The sequence below is a fragment of the Atheta coriaria genome, unplaced genomic scaffold (assembly GCF_025399875.1).
Source record: "Atheta coriaria isolate IRGN ID8LTWV9N9 unplaced genomic scaffold, Caltech_Dcor_3.1 hic_scaffold_7_pilon, whole genome shotgun sequence".
In the NCBI taxonomy this organism is placed as follows: domain Eukaryota; kingdom Metazoa; phylum Arthropoda; class Insecta; order Coleoptera; family Staphylinidae; genus Dalotia; species Dalotia coriaria.
The window spans coordinates 10,274,454-10,291,156 of NW_027045449.1; the positions used below are offsets into that span (position 1 = coordinate 10,274,454).

The window sequence follows — 16,703 nt, forward strand, 5'->3', positions numbered from 1 at the left end:
CACAAAAGATTTTGTTGATTGGATTACTGTACTAAAAGTTATAAGCCATTAAAAGTGAAAAAAGTCCACAATTTAAATGTATATTATTTTGAACTATTGCCCTATACTTCTTGTAAACTAACTGTACCACAACTACAAATACCCAACTCAACTGTTATCTGGAAACCCGCACTGAAGGAAAAAAGTGAAACGTAAATTGCTAAATTAGTAAACCATCACTTACAAAATTTCTCAACCATCATGTTCTCACCAAGCACGCCTGATAAAAACATTTTCCAATAATTCCATTCCGACAATACCTATCCTCATATTTGAATGCTCAATAACTTTCTTTGCTTTCTTTCTGCATGTGCAGCTTAACCAAGCATGCATATTCGCGCCGCACGTTTCGCATTATCGCAATTTATAATAATAAATATTATTCGCTAGTCGCGAACAATATGTTGGCATATTATTTATGTGCGACGACCAATCGAATTAGTAAACAAGCAAACGATTCGGCCGAGATGCTCGAATGGCTTCGAGACAGACGCAAGAGTTACAAGTTAATTGATTTTCCGCTTTCTGGTCGCCGACGTCGATGATATCGCGGCGCTGGTGCATCGTCCAGCTTTCAAAAATTCATCTTTTCACTTTCCAAAATGTTTTTTCTTTCAATCCCAGCTTGAAACTTAAAAATTATAGAAAAAACATGACAGTACAAAGGCAGGTTTTATTCTATTATTATTTAAAGCTTTCTAGGCTAACAATTCATTGTTATTTCAAATGTGACTAATTGTAATTGCACCTAATTGAGTTAACTCGACTATTGAGAGAGTAACAATAAACAAATTTGAAGAAAAAAAGTAATTGTCTAATTACTTACGTTTAGGAAAACAATTTTTTTCGGTTGCGTGTGCGTCATTTAATTGGAAAATCGTTAAATTACTTTTTCGGCACTTTAAACACATGTTTGACTAATTAAACAAGCTGGCGTTTACGTCAAAACCAGCATGTTTTAATTAGTTTAATTATATTTACGCTATTTTTAAATATTTACAACAAAAACTCATTTTTAATGTTTAGAAATTTTTTTTCTACAACTTAATCATCAAATTTCTCTGGTAATTTTCTATTTAATTGCACAGATCATAAAACAAGTGAGCAAATAATAAAAACTCAGCGTACAAGGTATTTCAATTATATTTTCTCACTGATTTTGTTAAAAACTTAGCTCTGGATGTAAAAACAAAAACTTTTACTACTTCCGCCGGCTGTTGAAATCAAACAGTACTTTCCATCGCCGGAACTCAAGAGCTAATAGAGCATAAACAGCACAAGTTACACATCCACACGTTTGTAATATAATTATGAAAACAAACAAGCCACAAACAGATGGCTTGTAGGTATAAGAGATAATCTCGTATCTTCTGCGTCGCACATGCATTATTTAAATGTAAATAAATAGGCTTAACCAATTTTGGCTGCGTTTAGAAAGGTACATGAACAAAAAATGAATGAATGAATAGAGACTTGGTGAAGTGCCGCGAATGAAAACTGTCCACGAGCCACAAAAATATTGAATGCGTTTGTGTGTTTGAATATGAATTGAGGATGTGGGTGAGCAAATAAAGGCGAAATCTGAACATCTAAAGCAAACACGAATCGGAATCAACCAAATCATAGCCATGCAGAGACGAGGACAAACAAATAAAGCATGTAATTATCGCTAAACGCAGCGTGGGTAAAGTAGGTAAGATTAATAATGTGCACGGCAATTACTTGAAATTATTGAATTGGTGTGCGCACACAAAAAGGGAAATGGGACGCATTTCGTGTCACTTTCCGAGTCGCTATGTGGAACGAAGCGTTTAGAGACAGTTCGAGTAGTGTTTGAGTGACAAAAATGTTTGTTATCTGTACCTACTCGTTAGGGTGTCCGTTATTTCCCACATTGATTTTTTTTTTGTTGCCGCCCTCTGAAGTTTTAGTTTTAGCTCTAAAATAAATGATCCAACGTAAATTAGCTCTTAATTTTTAATTTAAACCGTGCCGGAATCATGATACTTTTTCCATTTAAATAACATGGGATTTCCTGACGTTTTGCATTTAATTTTTTATCTCCAAAGTAAATAAACCTACAGCTTCGACAAAGACATATTCTGATGCAAAATTTTACCCTCTACAAAAAAGATCTCTTTGGTTTTTTCCATAAAAACATTCCTGTAAAAGTTATTTGCGATTAAAAGTATACATCGACGCGTTGTCGATACGCGGCTATTGTAACTTAAACTCTAGTTTCGATCAATTGACCATAGGTGGCGCAGTTAGAATTTGCTGTGAATGAGATTATAAACTATGTGAATAACTTTGATTGCAAATAACTTTTACAGGAATGTTTTTATGGAAAAAACCAAAGAGATCTTTTTTGTAGAGGGTAAAATTTTGCATTAGAATATGTCTTTGTCGAAGCTGTAGGTTCATTTACTTTGGAGATAGAAAATTAAATGTAAAACGTCAGGAAATCCCATGTTATTTAAATGGAAAAAGTATCATGATTCCGGCACGGTTTAAATTAAAAATTAAGAGCTAATTTACGTTGGATCATTTATTTTAGAGCTAAAACTAAAACTTCAGAGGGCGGCAACAAAAAAAAAATCAATGTGGGAAATAACGGACACCCTACTACTCGTATATTTCACTAACTGATAGAATAATATTTACTTTTCATTGAAAATTCTAATTTCTATGTTTTAGTTTTACGTTTAAAAATATTGAATAACTCGAAAATTATTAGAGATAAAATTCTAATTCCTTCAAAACTCGACACTGAATAAAATTCTTGATTGTATCTGTAAATATTTTGTTTGTCAGATTATTTAAAACAAAGTTATAGTCAATTAAAAAATAATTTTAAAAAAGAAATTAATTAATTGACACAAATTGGCTTGTAACTTTTGATAAACCGCTGTTATCAATGAAATATTTGAATACAACGATTCAATAGTTAATACTAAATGCATTTATGAATAAATCATAACAATTTTATTGCTTTTCAAGTTATTAATAATAATTTAAAGAAAAGCAGTATCATTGCCGAGTCATGCTAATTTTAATAGTTAATCAAGAATAACTCGATAATTATTTGTGATAAGACTATGATTTCTTCAAAATTAGACTCAAATTTAAATTCGTCATCAATCTGTAAAATTATTTGATAATCTGATTATTTAAAACAAAGTTATAGTCAACTAAAAAATGATTTCGAGAAAAATTAATAAATTGACACAAATTCGCTTGTAACTTTAGATAAACCGCTGTTATCAATGAAATATTTATATACAGAGATACAATAGTTAATACTAAATGCATTTATGAAGAAATCATAACAATAACTTTATTGCTCCTCTAGTTATTAACATTAATTTAAAGAAAAGCACTATCAGAGTCGCGTCATGCTAATTTTAATAGTTAATCAAGAATAACTAGATAATTATTGAAGATAACACAAAAATTTCTTCAAAACTTGCTAGAGAATTAAATTCTTCATCAATCAGTGAAATGATTTTGTTTGTAAGATTATTTAAAACAAAGTTATAGTCAATTAAAGTAAGATTTCAAAAAATTATATAAATATGATGTTTTGTTTATTCAGATGGCCACTAGAGGTCGCTGATAGTCGCCCGTTACTTGTATAAGTCGTCAAACCTAACCTATCTTCTAACGCAATACAAAAATTTAATAAATAACATTAAATATGTAATTTTATAAATTCCCATTTGAATTTACCGATAACTGCACAGAACCCCCACGGTTTAGCAAATTACCTCAACAGAAATTATTTCCTACTTAAGTAATATTCTCATTTCTAGCCATAATTGCAATCCCATACCGATTGAAAATGTCAAAATAATAATTAAATTAATCGCATCGAAAGTTACCCGCAATCAATACCTCCTATCCAATTTTAACTAAGTAGATATTATTTTATCCACGACTTACTTACGTCATTCATTCCAACTGCTTGCAATGAGAACTTGGAAGAAAATACCAAAACGACAATAGCGTGACGCTATTGCCAGATACACAGAGCACACAATATTAAATATTATTATACAGACAATGATTCCACCAGGAAATGTCCGCCGTGTGTTTGCTTTGCAGTCGCACACCGTTTTTGCCATTCGCGCGCAGCAATCACAGCTAACTGTTTGGTTGGGTTGATAGATTCGAAATTTTCATGCAATAATTTAATCACTCGGCGCTGGCTGGCGAGTAGTCAGTCGTTGGTGCAGGCAGGCATTTGAATTATTATAAAATGCGGTATTTCTTACTTTGCGTCTTACCGCAAACGACGAAATTACAGTTAATGCACACATTATATCGCTGATACACACGCAATTACTAATTCGATCGTTGACCGAATATGGCAGTGTGTAATTTAATAGCGAGCACTACAATTTTCTTACGAGCCGCGCATACCAGTGGTTGTGCGCTTGCGGTGGCTTTTGCGTATCGGGCACATCGCCCCGCGAATATTTTTGAATTTATAAAGAAACAAAATTATCTAACAAACTGCATACTCGATCAGAAAAACATAAAAATGTTAAATTTCACTGAAAATATAGCTTTAAATATGATTTAATCAAAATATTAACTTTCATCCCTTATTTCACGCCCTGTAAGTTATATTTTTGTAATAAAAAGTAATCTATATCATTCTCCAAAGTCAAAACTATCTCCATACCAAAATTTATCAAAATTGGTTCGGTGGTTTTTGTGTGAAAGCGGAACAAACATACAAACAATCATATTTATACTAATAGTTGGTATTAAAACTGTGATTTTGGTAAAATATTAAAAACAGCGTCATAGTTTTGGGTTTATGTATAATTTTTAGTCGAAATAAACTTTCAACCCTTATTTTACACCCTTAAAATTATATTTTCGCCATAAAAACTAGCCTATGTCATTCTCCAATATCTAAACTATCCCTATACCAAAATTTATAAAATTTGGTTGAGTGGTTTTTGCGTAAAAGCGACACAAACATACAAATACTCAAATAATCAAATTTATAACTTTGATTTTGTTCCCTTGTTTTCTATTTTCTCTATAATTGAATCTCTATCCGCTGCCGGTTGTTGAACGTCCGATAATATGAAATAATTGGATGAAGGCTTAAGTTATAAGCCAATTATTTTAACTTAATATACTTCCAAGAATATGAACCAAGCCCTTTTTCGGATAATCGCCATTTACAAACATTACGCGACGTTTTCGGAACCTCAAGTAGGAAATACCGCAAAATGTCACATGTCATCTGTCAAATGATTCATTTTTACTCTATGCAACCAAACACACAACCGCGCGATAAAAACTCCTGCATGGAGTGAACGCACTGTAAATGATTATTGCCCGCAGTTGTTTTTTGCCGCGTTTATTTACTTTTTCTTCATAAATAATAAGCAATAAGACAACTGCGGTAGAGTCGGCTTACCGCACCGATGGAGAATTACGAATACCTACGATATAGGTATATGTGTGTAAGCATTAAACAATAACCAGCGAACAGCGACGCAATGAATCGGTGAACCGCGATTACGCTTTACTTGCTTACATATTGTACAATGTTGTGATTTTACGAATATGAATATGAATGACATGTCCTGTCATGTTACATCTACCATGTTACATATTACAACTAACTGGATACGACAGGCATGATTTCGTCGAAAATAAATTCATATTTAAAAAGAGTTATTTATTGCGCATGCGCGAGTGCATTCAATGCAATCGTGGCGAAATAGCCTTAAGCACGTTTAGAATTCCATCTTCATTCATTCTCCATCTGAGTTATATAGGTACTCATAGTTCAAATACGATTCGAGCGAATATTCTCTTCTTCGGCGCAAAAGAAATTCCCTTTTCACTTTTGTACGAGCAGCGGCGTAATTTTCACTAGCGTTAACATTAAATTCATTCATCACACGAGAAATAACACTAAATTAACGCGAAAAGAAATTGAAAATTGCGCCTGAATTTATTAATAAATCTCGAATGCGTCTTTAATCGCATCAAACACCTGTCGCCATTGCTACTTAAACTTCAAACGCACTAATAAAAATCGCGTACGTTTTCATTGAAGACTTTTTTGCTTTTTACACGCATATTTTCATTCATTCATATTTTTTTTCTAAAAATGTCTTTTATTTGCAATTCTAACCTATAAATATAAACCTAACCTATATATTTAATTTTACCATCGCGGAAACGTCAGCGGCGCATCATAAACTCAGCGCTCAGTGGATTGGATGATGTGGATGATGGGCAAACAGTTAAAACGCAATAAACGAACAAATGCATGCTGATGATAATAGCCGGCAGCGCCATTATATTTCGCACAATAAGTGCGCGCGCGAAAACAACGGCCCGCGCGCGACGACCACGTTCGCGATTGTAAAATCCCAAACGTATTTTAATGCGTGAAAAATGCCGAACGCGGAGCGTCACGAAACGACGACGACGACGACGACGAAAACGAAGCGCACACGCCGCCGACGAACGAATGTAAATGCATGGCGAGGAGAGCGCGCCACGATGATGGGAGGCGGAATAAATACGAATGCGAATCGCGCAAGGATCGAAAACGGTACGAGTGCCCACGTACGTTGCAGATATTCAGCATAAATTCAAATAGGTTCAAAGCATAAATACCAACCACTTGTAGTTTTGCATTTGTTTCATTACGTTATATTCTCTATTCTCTTCTATTGTAGTGTTAGGTTATGTTGGTGAAAAACACCGTTATAGGTGTTTTATTATTCTTAATTCATCGAAAAACGTAATTTTGTCGGAATTCCAACTTTCATCCCTTATTTTACACCTTTTTAACAATATTTTCGGGAGAAAAAGTAGCCTATGTTATTTTCCATAGTCTAAACTATCTTTATACCAAAATTTATCAAAATTGGTTCAGTGGTTTTTGAATGAAAGAGTAACAAACATACAAAAATCATATTTATCATAATTTTGTATAGATTGTTACTAGACAAAAATACAAAAATACTACAGCCAAAAATATAGTAATATTTAGGCTTGTAACGAAATACCAACTTTAAACCCTTATTTTACACCCTTTAAATTATATTTTGGCAACAAAAAATAGTCTATGTTATTCTCCAATGTCCAAACTACCTCCATACCAAAATTTACCAAAATTCATCCATTAGTTTTTGTTTAAAAGAGTAACAAACATACAAATCAATAAATTTATAGAATCAATATTAAAATTATGATTTTTAGGTTCTGATTGATTTCTGACAGCTTGCAGGTTACTCAATCGCCCTTTTTAGGTTATAATCATCAATGGTAATAAAGATGGGTGCATGCACTCCACACAGAAGCACCGCACTGGGCAGTGGGCAAACACACAACACACACACCGCAGCCTCAGAAAAACAGAAGTGCGCGCGGCGGCGAAACGCACGAAGGGAACCAGCTTGCAGCAGAAACACAGAAACCGAGCGCGGCCGAATGCGCCGAGAGAGTATCAGCGGCACGCCAGCCTACTACCTGCATTCCATCGACTTGTCCATGTGTGTTATTATTCCGTACACCTTTTATTCCATCTTCCCGTGCACGCTGTGGCTACCGCGCGACAACCAAAGCCGAATCAAAACCATACCACGTTCCTGCGTTTATTATCATTATCCGGACGCAAAATACAACAAAACGAAAGTTGATCAAAAACAATATATGTGATTATCATCGATCGGAAGTCGGGCGAAAACGCAAATTTAACTAATCATGTATTAGCATAATACTTGCGGCGTAGAGAAACGCATCAATAACTTTCGTTGGTGCGATCGACAGATATGACCAATTACGAAATGTCTGCGCGACGTGCATTAATTAAAAACAAAAAGTCGTTGAAGAAAAAGTTGCTCACACAAGTCGTGCGTTGTTGTTGTTGTTTGCTTTCATCATCATTCACGAACATGGGCATTATCTACCAAGGCGCACATGTCGCCATTCCTGAATACTTTTTATTAGTTAATTGGCCGATGGCCGAATGTGAAGCATCGATTAGAAATCGCGCGCGCGTGAGTTGACGCATTGATGGCGTTTATGGCGGTTATTCGTTTCGGAAACGCATGCGCATGCGTACGGCGCTCGAAATTCGAATCGAAAGGAAATTAATGCCATTAATGTGCGGGCATGGGCGTACATTTATGGCGTTGACAACAAAAACGTGCATCCATGTAGAAAACGCTGGAAAACAGGAACTTCTAGTTGGTTTTAGTAAATTAATTTGGATTTCACTTCAAGCGGTGATTTTTTGCTCTTGAATTATGTTTGCGTTTCGCAGTCGAGCGATGTCATTCATAGTGGGCATTGTGCGCGGCGAGTACTACTTACGGCTGATATATTTGTACATTCATTAACTTTTCATACACTTTCTATTCGATTTATGCGGTGCGCGCCGCGTCGACATTACTATATCAGTCGCGACAATGACTCTACGCACACATTCGCGCGGTGTAAAGTGCAAGGCAGCACGCGGACGAAGCGAAGTGACTCGGGTCGAAATCTATTGATATAATCAGGACGCGCAGGCATGCCGACAATGACATTATGTCGCTTCCATTTCACTTTGCGACCTAAAATAACTCCAACTTGACTTCAAGTTCAGGCAATTTCTATAGAAATGTACCGAATAGTCGCTGACTAGTTGGTAAAGAAAACCTAATCTATGGCTAATTTATAAAAAAAATGGGTGTAAATATTGTGATGCCGCTTTATTCAAATAAAAATTAATTTTTGACCAAACCGAATATTCGGCCGATTCCAAGCCGAATTTCTCTTAATTTACTCCCTTTACGCTATTTTCTTGCAACAAAAAGTGGTCTATATTATTATCCAAAGTCAAAACTATCTCTATACCAAAATTTATTAATATTGGTTCAGTGGTTTATGAGTAAAAGAGTAACAAACACACAAATACTCACATTTATCACATTTTTTAGTAGTTTGTTATTAGGTTATGTCTCTAATACACCGTTAGAGGGTTAAGGCTATGTTTTATTTTTAGTTTAGCCAAAAATATAATTGTAACTAAGCTTTTAACGGAATACCACTTATAAACCCTTACTTTACACCCTTTAAATTAAATTTTTGCGACAAAAAGTAGCCTATTTTATTCTTTAGGATCAAAACAATCCCTAACCTAAAATTTATCAAAATCGGTTCGGTAGTTTTTGCTTGAAAGAGTAACAAACATACAAACAATCACATTTATAATATTTTCAGTGTAAGAATTAAGTTTTATGCCGCTTTAATCCAGTAAAAATTAATTTTTACCAAACCGACTATTCGGCCGGATATTCAGCAATATTTTCTAGAAAAATAAAAACTAATGAGATTTTATCACATCGTAAGATTCGTGTCGAAGTTAAGATGTAATCTGGATACGATAGAAACGCGCAGTTTTCGGCCGGTGCGCGTTTATGAGCATGTTTGATGTTTCCTTCACTGCTCGAACACGCGCAACTCGCTCCTATCCTATCGGCAGTGATGTATCGACACGACAAGCAAACGAAAGCAATAAAGTTCAAATAGAAATCGAAACTTTTCCCTTTTTTCTGTATTATTAAACATCGCCGGCTGACAATTTGCGGTGTGCATTCCAAACACATTTTCTCTTCTCTTTCAAATCAGTAAAATTTCAATCAAAAACAAAAAAAATTTTAATAAAAAAATTTCATTGATGAATTAACAAATAACAAGAAATCGGGAGCATGTAAGATGCAGTAGACTGGATGGAACCAAACGCGGCCGTCTCTTTGATACCATTCGCGATGGTTTATTTGCGTTTTGCATCATTATTAAAGCGCACTAAATGCTCGTTGCCTTTCTGACTTATAGCGCGCTGTAGTGCAGGCGCGGCGCGCGCGCGCGCACACGGCTTAAGTCGCATTGTGATGCCACATGGAGAGCGGCGGGCATGGCGGGTCGCCCCTTTCAGTGCCGGCGCTGCGCTGATTAATACGGGAACGAGGAAATTTGTTCGCATTAAGCACGTAGTTATGCTCGTGCGCAATGGGAACGACTTAATAGCCCGGTTGGCCGCGAGCGTCGATATCGATAACCGCGTAAAGAAAACAAATAGTATCGGCGCGGCTGGATCGGACCGGCGCGAAAAAAACAACAACAACACGGATTTACAGCTACAAATTGCATTATTCCTCATTCCACTATTTACTGCGATGACTACAATACATTGAAAGCAGCACGTGTGAGAATAATAATTACAAAATGTTGATTTATTTAAACCTCAGCATGTTTGTGTCTTTTTTTTATTAAAATCTCCTAACGTGATTTTTCATTTTTCTCCGCTGCGGATCGTAAAACACGACGCGTTTTATTGGCGACATTTAGTACCACTTTTCGATTGTAAATTCGTTTTATTGTTGCGCACACACTCTTTTCTTCCGACTTGCAACGCTCCATCGTATTATTTTCATACAACTTGTTCGAAACGGCAATAAATTACATCAAAAACCAGAAAATTATTTCATTTTAATCTTATCACATAAATTAATACAAATAAATTATTTTTAATCTCAAAGATGACTAATATTATGGAAAACCCTGTATAAATAATACAAAACTCAAAAATTTGATTTTCTTTACATAAAACTTGTGAAAACAACTTTATATTGGTGTTTAAATACATTTTAACAATTACCGATCGATAAAATTGATTGCTAGTTGAAATTTCGTATCAAATAACCATTTTATTACTCTGCACGTTAAATTTACCAACTTAAGAAACAAACTTTTAACATTCCATCCTAAATTAAGTAGTAAACTTCTTAAAACTTTTTAAAAATGTCAAATTATGTAATTTTGACATTCTGCGCATATGACAACTGTCAAAACCTCCAATGACCTTGAAATGACACTCAAATAATACGTCATAATTCATTTACTGTGAAAATTGCTAAAAACTAAATTTTTCCAATTTCTGCGAATATTTATATTTACCTATCCAATTTTACACGCCTGTAAACCCCGGGCGGTTTCAATACGCATTCCTTGCATTACGCAAACGATTATTTGTTCCCTCGCATTTCCTCGCCGCAATCCTTCCGCACGTGTGATTTACAATGAGTTATGCTTGTGCGCGAGTGCATTTTAGTATTTTTAAAGTGGTCGTAAATAAGCGCTTGGCTGCTGCAGCGAGCGCGCGTCACGGCGCAGCGCGCTCAAAAATGAGATAATTCGATTTTGCTTAACCTTTTGACCTTGGGCCACTGCTCGGCCGCGGCGCGCGCTGGACGTGCCGGATATAAATCGGATGCAAATGCGAGCGCGCGGCGCAGCGGCGTGTGCATAGTAAACGGGCGCGACTCTTGCGCTTGCAAGCAGCGGCAATGAATGAAATGATTCAACGATTACAAACCACCGGACCGCACGATGCACCTTGATTCATAACATTGCATTTTTATTTTTTGTTTTATTTTATTTGTATGGATGTAGATAAAAATTTTGTTTTGTTTTTATTTATTACTAGTAGTGTTTAAACCGGCTTGGCTGCGCGCATGTGTGTGTGTTACGTACGCATGTGCACATGTGGACGAAAAGAAGAGTAACCAGCACGCAGCAATGCGAGAAAATCGTAGGCAAGCAAAAAACACACAAAATCTAAACGCAAAACAATCGAGAAATGCGTTTGTAATTTCGACCGTGTGTGTGGTTGATATGGTTGATTTTGTGATTTTTGTAAACGTGGTTGGTATGTGCGTCCGAAGAAAAATACAAGCGATGAGAGAAAAAAAAAGGTATAATCATAGCGGGACTCACTCGGTTGCATTCCAGCGCCTCGGCGCTGTGCTCCTCTTTCTGCCGAAAGCAATTCGAGCATTTGATCTTGTTGAAGATGTTCGGCGTGAACTTCTTGCAGTGCGACATTGTCCCTTTCTAACGATGACGAGCGAACGGACGCCGTCGCTCATGTCATCACACCGTCGCGTTCGTTTCACTTTTTACCGCACTCCGCACACCGCGAGGCACTTGCGCAAGTGTTTATTAGAGAATGCGAGCGCGCGCTGCTGCTGCTGCTGCTGCAATTAACGTAGTGTTTGTAGAGTCGCGCGCGCGAGAGCGATACGAATGTTTTGATAAATCACTGATATTCAGCAGGTACGCGACGCGTGCGTGTGCGCATTGCACTTGCACTTGCTGCGCGAAATTTCGCGAACGGAATTCGTGCGCGCGCGCGCGCGTGTGGCGACGCACTTTTCACCGCTGCTCTTCGCCCGTAAACACACGCTGTGCACAAATACTTTTAATCAACACTGTGTGACATTCAAGTCAACTTCACGCAGGTGTGTGAATGCGATAAATGTTAGTTCGAATAACCCAAAAACTCTATGCAAATGCAATTTTATTTCGGTGTGAAAAACACTGTCAAGCACTCACGAAATTGTACAACGATGTGGTAATTAGGAAAAAGCGTCCAAGTTGGTGTGTGGCTTTTTATGCTGGTGGCGATTAGGGCACGTCGGGCACGAATGCGTGCGGTTTTCGTCGCGATAGCAAGTGGAATCGAATCGTATATATAAGAATGTGGTCGCGCCGCGCGCGTCGAACGCGTGCGTCCGTCCGCTTCGTAGTTGCAACTGGAACTGGCGCTGGCGAGCGCGAGTGCGCAACGCGAGGTTCGAATCATCCGCGATCCGCGACCCGAACGGAACGGAATTATAATTATGCACGCGAGCGCACACACTGAAGAACGAGGTATCACCTCGATCAACAAACTGGCAGAAAACTGGTAGCCGGATATCAGTAAAAGACTAAAAACTCAACATTATTACCTAATAAAATTAAATCCATTTGGAGTTATCAGCGGAAACTTTGAACAGTAGTGTTTGAGCATTGGTTTTATATAAACAAGATGTTTGGGTTGCCTATGTTTAACTTTTGAACAGAAATTATAAACTTAATTAAATTACTAGAATTTCACATATATTCTACAACAAATTAAAATAAAAATTTGTAAAAATTGTTTGTATCAATATGTTATAAGTTATTATTTGTAATATTAATGTACAATTTAAATTTTAATAAAATAAAATTACCACTAGCGCCAACCTTGTGACAACGGAAAAGTCAAGAACTAAAATTCAAATAAAGCGCGTTTGTCACATTTATTTCTCCGATATTATCCTATTTTTACTTGAAATAAACGTAAAACAATCCTACTCAATCATCATTTTAATTCTATTTGTTAGTTAGATAAATATTCCCACAATTATTGCTATGAATAATCGTCTGTATTAATACAATCAGTTACGTAACTTGCCTTCATCCGACTTCATTAATAACTTGGCAAACGTGCTTTTCGTTGTGTTCGTTCATTGTTATTATTAGACTAGGAAAGGTTGAAAATCGCTAAAAATCGAGCGGATTAACCTCAAACGTCGCTCTCGACTGATATCTATAACTACAAATAGTCCTAGCGTTTTCGTTCATCATTCAATCGTTAAAATTTGTCAGCCGTAGGCGACATTTTCGACGATACAAACACGACGAAGAAACGAAAACGAAAACGCGCAGGACACGTGAGACGAGATTCAAAAAGGGTGGACGTGCGAAACTAACTCAGGATGGACGCTGGCGGTGATAGGTAGTATAAAACACGGTATTATCTTGAAAATATTAGGTAATATAATCTGGATTTCAGAGCGTTGCATTCGACAAATGCGGCTGTGATACGGGAAATTTATGATAGCGAATTTGCACATCAAACATTTGCAATGGAGCTTGAAAGAGCTCTGGATGCAGGATGCTGTGTGATTGTTATTGAACCAGCACAACTAGGGGATGAAACAGCCAGGTGGATTAGTGTTGGCAATTGCCTGCATAAATCTGCAGTGTTGTCAGGGATAGGATCTGTTGTTAGTAGTAAGTACAAGTAAAAAACCTTTAAAAACTAAAGAATAGTCAATAAATGTTGACTTTTAGGTATTATTTGGCCAGAAAACCCTCTGGCAAACACCCCAATGGCTGTGGTTTCTCTGTTATGCACAGGTTTATACACAGCTTCCTGGCAATTTGATAATTGTGTTAAATATCAAGTAAATATTCATTTTCTTTGCTTGTTTTCACCTTAAAAATTCACTTTTTGTGTTCAGGTTGAACGTGATCCTAGAAAACTCTCCCGCCTGCCAGTATTGAGCGCGATGTCAGCCGCCGCACCCGTTGTCCTTGTGCGCAAAGACGACACGAAGCGTAAGATCCTCCATTGGTCAGTAACATTAACGGCGGTGGCGTTGAGCGCGTTTAGAATATACAGAAGCATGAAGTAGTTAGCGCGCCCAGTGTCCCATACGTACGTTTAGTGAGAGCCAGCCCAACGCAGCCACAACCCCGCGATGATATTTGCGCGATGGAGCCGCGCGAGTGCATTAAATCCATATGCAAAATTGTATTTTTCGGTAGTAGTCGACGTTTCCCGAGTGAAATTTAGTCAGAAAATGTTAGCCGCAACACAATAAAGGCAATGTTCGTATTCTATACTAAGCAAAAACACTCAAGCAGTGAGCAGTGAGTTGAAGAAATAGCATGTTATTGATAGGTGTTTCGAGTTCGAGCTTAGAATGTGATTGAAAACGATGCGCAAAACGAAAACAATAATATCAGAGAGCATTTTTATGAGTTATTTGCATTTTTGACGACTGCACCGACGACAAAACATTACAAAAGACATCACACGCCTACTCCATGAGAGGATATATTTTACTCATCCAATCAGAGCTCAAAATAGTATCAGCCATCAGTACAAATAGATGTTTTACGTATTTTTTAAATTAATATTATTATGTGTCACATTTCTTTCATTACTGGATTATTCTGTTGAATCTAGCATAAGAAGAATGTGGCTTTTATCATTATCAATGTCATTACCTCCCTTCATGTCCAAAACACTCAACAAACAAACAGGTACAACCAACTAGGAGCAAATGCAAATAATTAGTGTTGTGCATGAATATTTTCTACGTTTTACGTTTAACAAAACATTGGAATGGAATCCATTAATTCCATTTATTACAGAAATTTTGGGTAAACCCACCCGGTTTTAACCATTTTACGAATCCTCTTTGAGAGCCCGTCGCCCCATAATAAAGAAATACACCGATGGGACATACTTACGCAGAAAAATGGCTACTTTGACATAAACCGGAGCAATAACCAGTTCCGGGCGACGCATCGTGACGGATTTCAGCACCTCGTGCGCCACATACGACGCATCATATCCTTTCTCGGTGTTTTTATCCATTTGCATGTGTTTCTCACCGCTGGGAGTCAACGCATTCATCGATAAATTTGTCTTGATGTATCCTGGTGAGACAACAGTCACCATTACGTTGTGTTGTGAGACCTCCGCTCGCAGACTATCACTGAATCCTTGCAGGGCGTGTTTTGATGCGCTGTAGGATGACCTCGCCGGTATTGCAATCAAACCCTGCACTGAACTGACGTTGACGATGTGTCCTTGCTTGCGTTTTATCATCTTCGGTAGGAATGCTGTGTTAAAATAGAAATAAACTCATTAAGAATCATGATAACATAGAAAAATTGACCTTTTCACTTTCACATTAATGTGGTGTAAAGTTCAACTTTAAATAGTGCATAATGCATTATGAATAAACAAAATTTGAATTAAATCTACATTTATAACCTATATAAGCAACATAACCTATTTCTTACCTTTTGTGAAGCAAACAGTACCAAAATAATTCACATTCATGATGTTCATATCAACATCAAGCACAGTGTTCAACACTGATCCTCTGTTTGACAAACCACCATTGTTTATCAAAATATCCACATGTCCTGTGATTGCCAAAATGTTGGCTGCATGTTGTGGTAGTGATTTAAGATCAGACAAGTCCAATGGTTCAATTATTGGATGCAGTACTGGACTATCCATGGGTAGTTTTAGTAAATCCTGCCGGACTCTGTCCAATTCTTGTCTTCTCCTTGCACAGAGCACCACTTGACAGCCATGCATGTAAAATTCATGTGCAAGAGCTTCACCTAGACCAGAACTAGCTCCAGTGATGACTACAACCTTAAAAATACAAACAATATTAATAAATTAGAACTGGTTTTATAAGTTTTTATATTGATACCTTTCCAACTAGATTTCCATACACTCTATTCACATAAATAGATTTTAATACTCTGTATACAAGATATGGGATGGTGAGAGCAACACCGGTTGTGTTCACATAACTCCAAATATTTTTACTTTCCGGTAAAGCTGCCATTATGTTATGATTATTGAGAATTTAATGCAGAAAAGAAGTAATATCCACGGTGTGAATCTGAAGTGGATGATGTAAACGTTGTTGCCGCAGTTGTTGCACTTTATATCAGACGCGTTATCGATTAATTTTGTATATTATCGCACATCACTGACAAACGATGTCGATTCAATTCCAAATTCCATTGTCTCTCTGCTCACGACTAGTCTCTACATTCACACTGTTGATTGTTCCAGTGTAACCATGGTAATTATCATAATTATGCACTGATATGTGACGTGCCGACTCGCAGCGAAATCAAAACACAACTGTTCTGTCACGCATCAAAATACAACAAACAGTACACGTAGCGCACTCTAGCGGAAATAAATTGAACTTATTTAAATG

General features: G+C 36.8%; 3 protein-coding genes across 3 annotated transcripts in view; 1 reads left to right on the forward strand and 2 right to left on the reverse strand.

Annotated features, from left to right (window-relative positions):
* Positions 1-12,682, reverse strand: part of osp (myosin phosphatase Rho interacting protein outspread) — a 62,385-nt gene extending 49,703 nt beyond the window's left edge. Inside the window, exon 1 of the mRNA XM_065307773.1 lies at positions 11,848-12,682. Within this exon, the coding sequence (XP_065163845.1) occupies positions 11,848-11,955 (108 nt within the window). The 5' untranslated portion in view covers positions 11,956-12,682. The remainder of the gene's footprint in view (positions 1-11,847) is intronic.
* A 694-nt stretch (positions 12,683-13,376) lies between these two features.
* Positions 13,377-14,707, forward strand: Pmi (Transmembrane protein Pmi). The gene is made up of 4 exons (XM_065307482.1): positions 13,377-13,672; positions 13,730-13,950; positions 14,011-14,123; positions 14,181-14,707. The coding sequence occupies exons 1-4, from the start codon at positions 13,653-13,655 to the stop codon at positions 14,352-14,354; spliced, it is 528 nt and encodes a 175-aa protein (XP_065163554.1). The 5' UTR covers positions 13,377-13,652; the 3' UTR covers positions 14,355-14,707.
* A 59-nt stretch (positions 14,708-14,766) lies between these two features.
* On the reverse strand, positions 14,767-16,643 carry LOC135795721 (dehydrogenase/reductase SDR family protein 7-like). Its single transcript, XM_065307481.1, has 3 exons — positions 16,182-16,643; positions 15,757-16,120; positions 14,767-15,573 (listed from the first exon to the last, which is right to left on the reverse strand). Exons 1-3 carry the CDS (start codon positions 16,317-16,319, stop codon positions 15,134-15,136), a joined length of 942 nt encoding a protein of 313 aa, XP_065163553.1. The 5' UTR covers positions 16,320-16,643; the 3' UTR covers positions 14,767-15,133.
* Between the last annotated feature and the right edge of the window lie 60 nt (positions 16,644-16,703).

What these genes read in the sequence shown, in the direction of transcription:
- Pmi (XM_065307482.1), top strand. Translation starts at nt 13,653, where the DNA reads ATGGACGCTGGCGGTGATAG. An exon ending in ATGGACGCTGGCGGTGATAG is followed by an intron (nt 13,673 to 13,729) that starts GTAGTATAAAAC and finishes TCTGGATTTCAG; the next exon opens with AGCGTTGCATTCGACAAATG. An exon ending in ATAATTGTGTTAAATATCAA is followed by an intron (nt 14,124 to 14,180) that starts GTAAATATTCAT and finishes TTTTGTGTTCAG; the next exon opens with GTTGAACGTGATCCTAGAAA.
- LOC135795721 (XM_065307481.1), bottom strand. Translation starts at nt 16,319, where the DNA reads ATGGCAGCTTTACCGGAAAGTAAAAATATTTGGAGTTATGTGAACACA. An exon ending in ATGGAAATCTAGTTGGAAAG is followed by an intron (nt 16,121 to 16,181) that starts GTATCAATATAA and finishes TGTATTTTTAAG; the next exon opens with GTTGTAGTCATCACTGGAGC. An exon ending in TACTGTTTGCTTCACAAAAG is followed by an intron (nt 15,574 to 15,756) that starts GTAAGAAATAGG and finishes ATTTTAACACAG; the next exon opens with CATTCCTACCGAAGATGATA.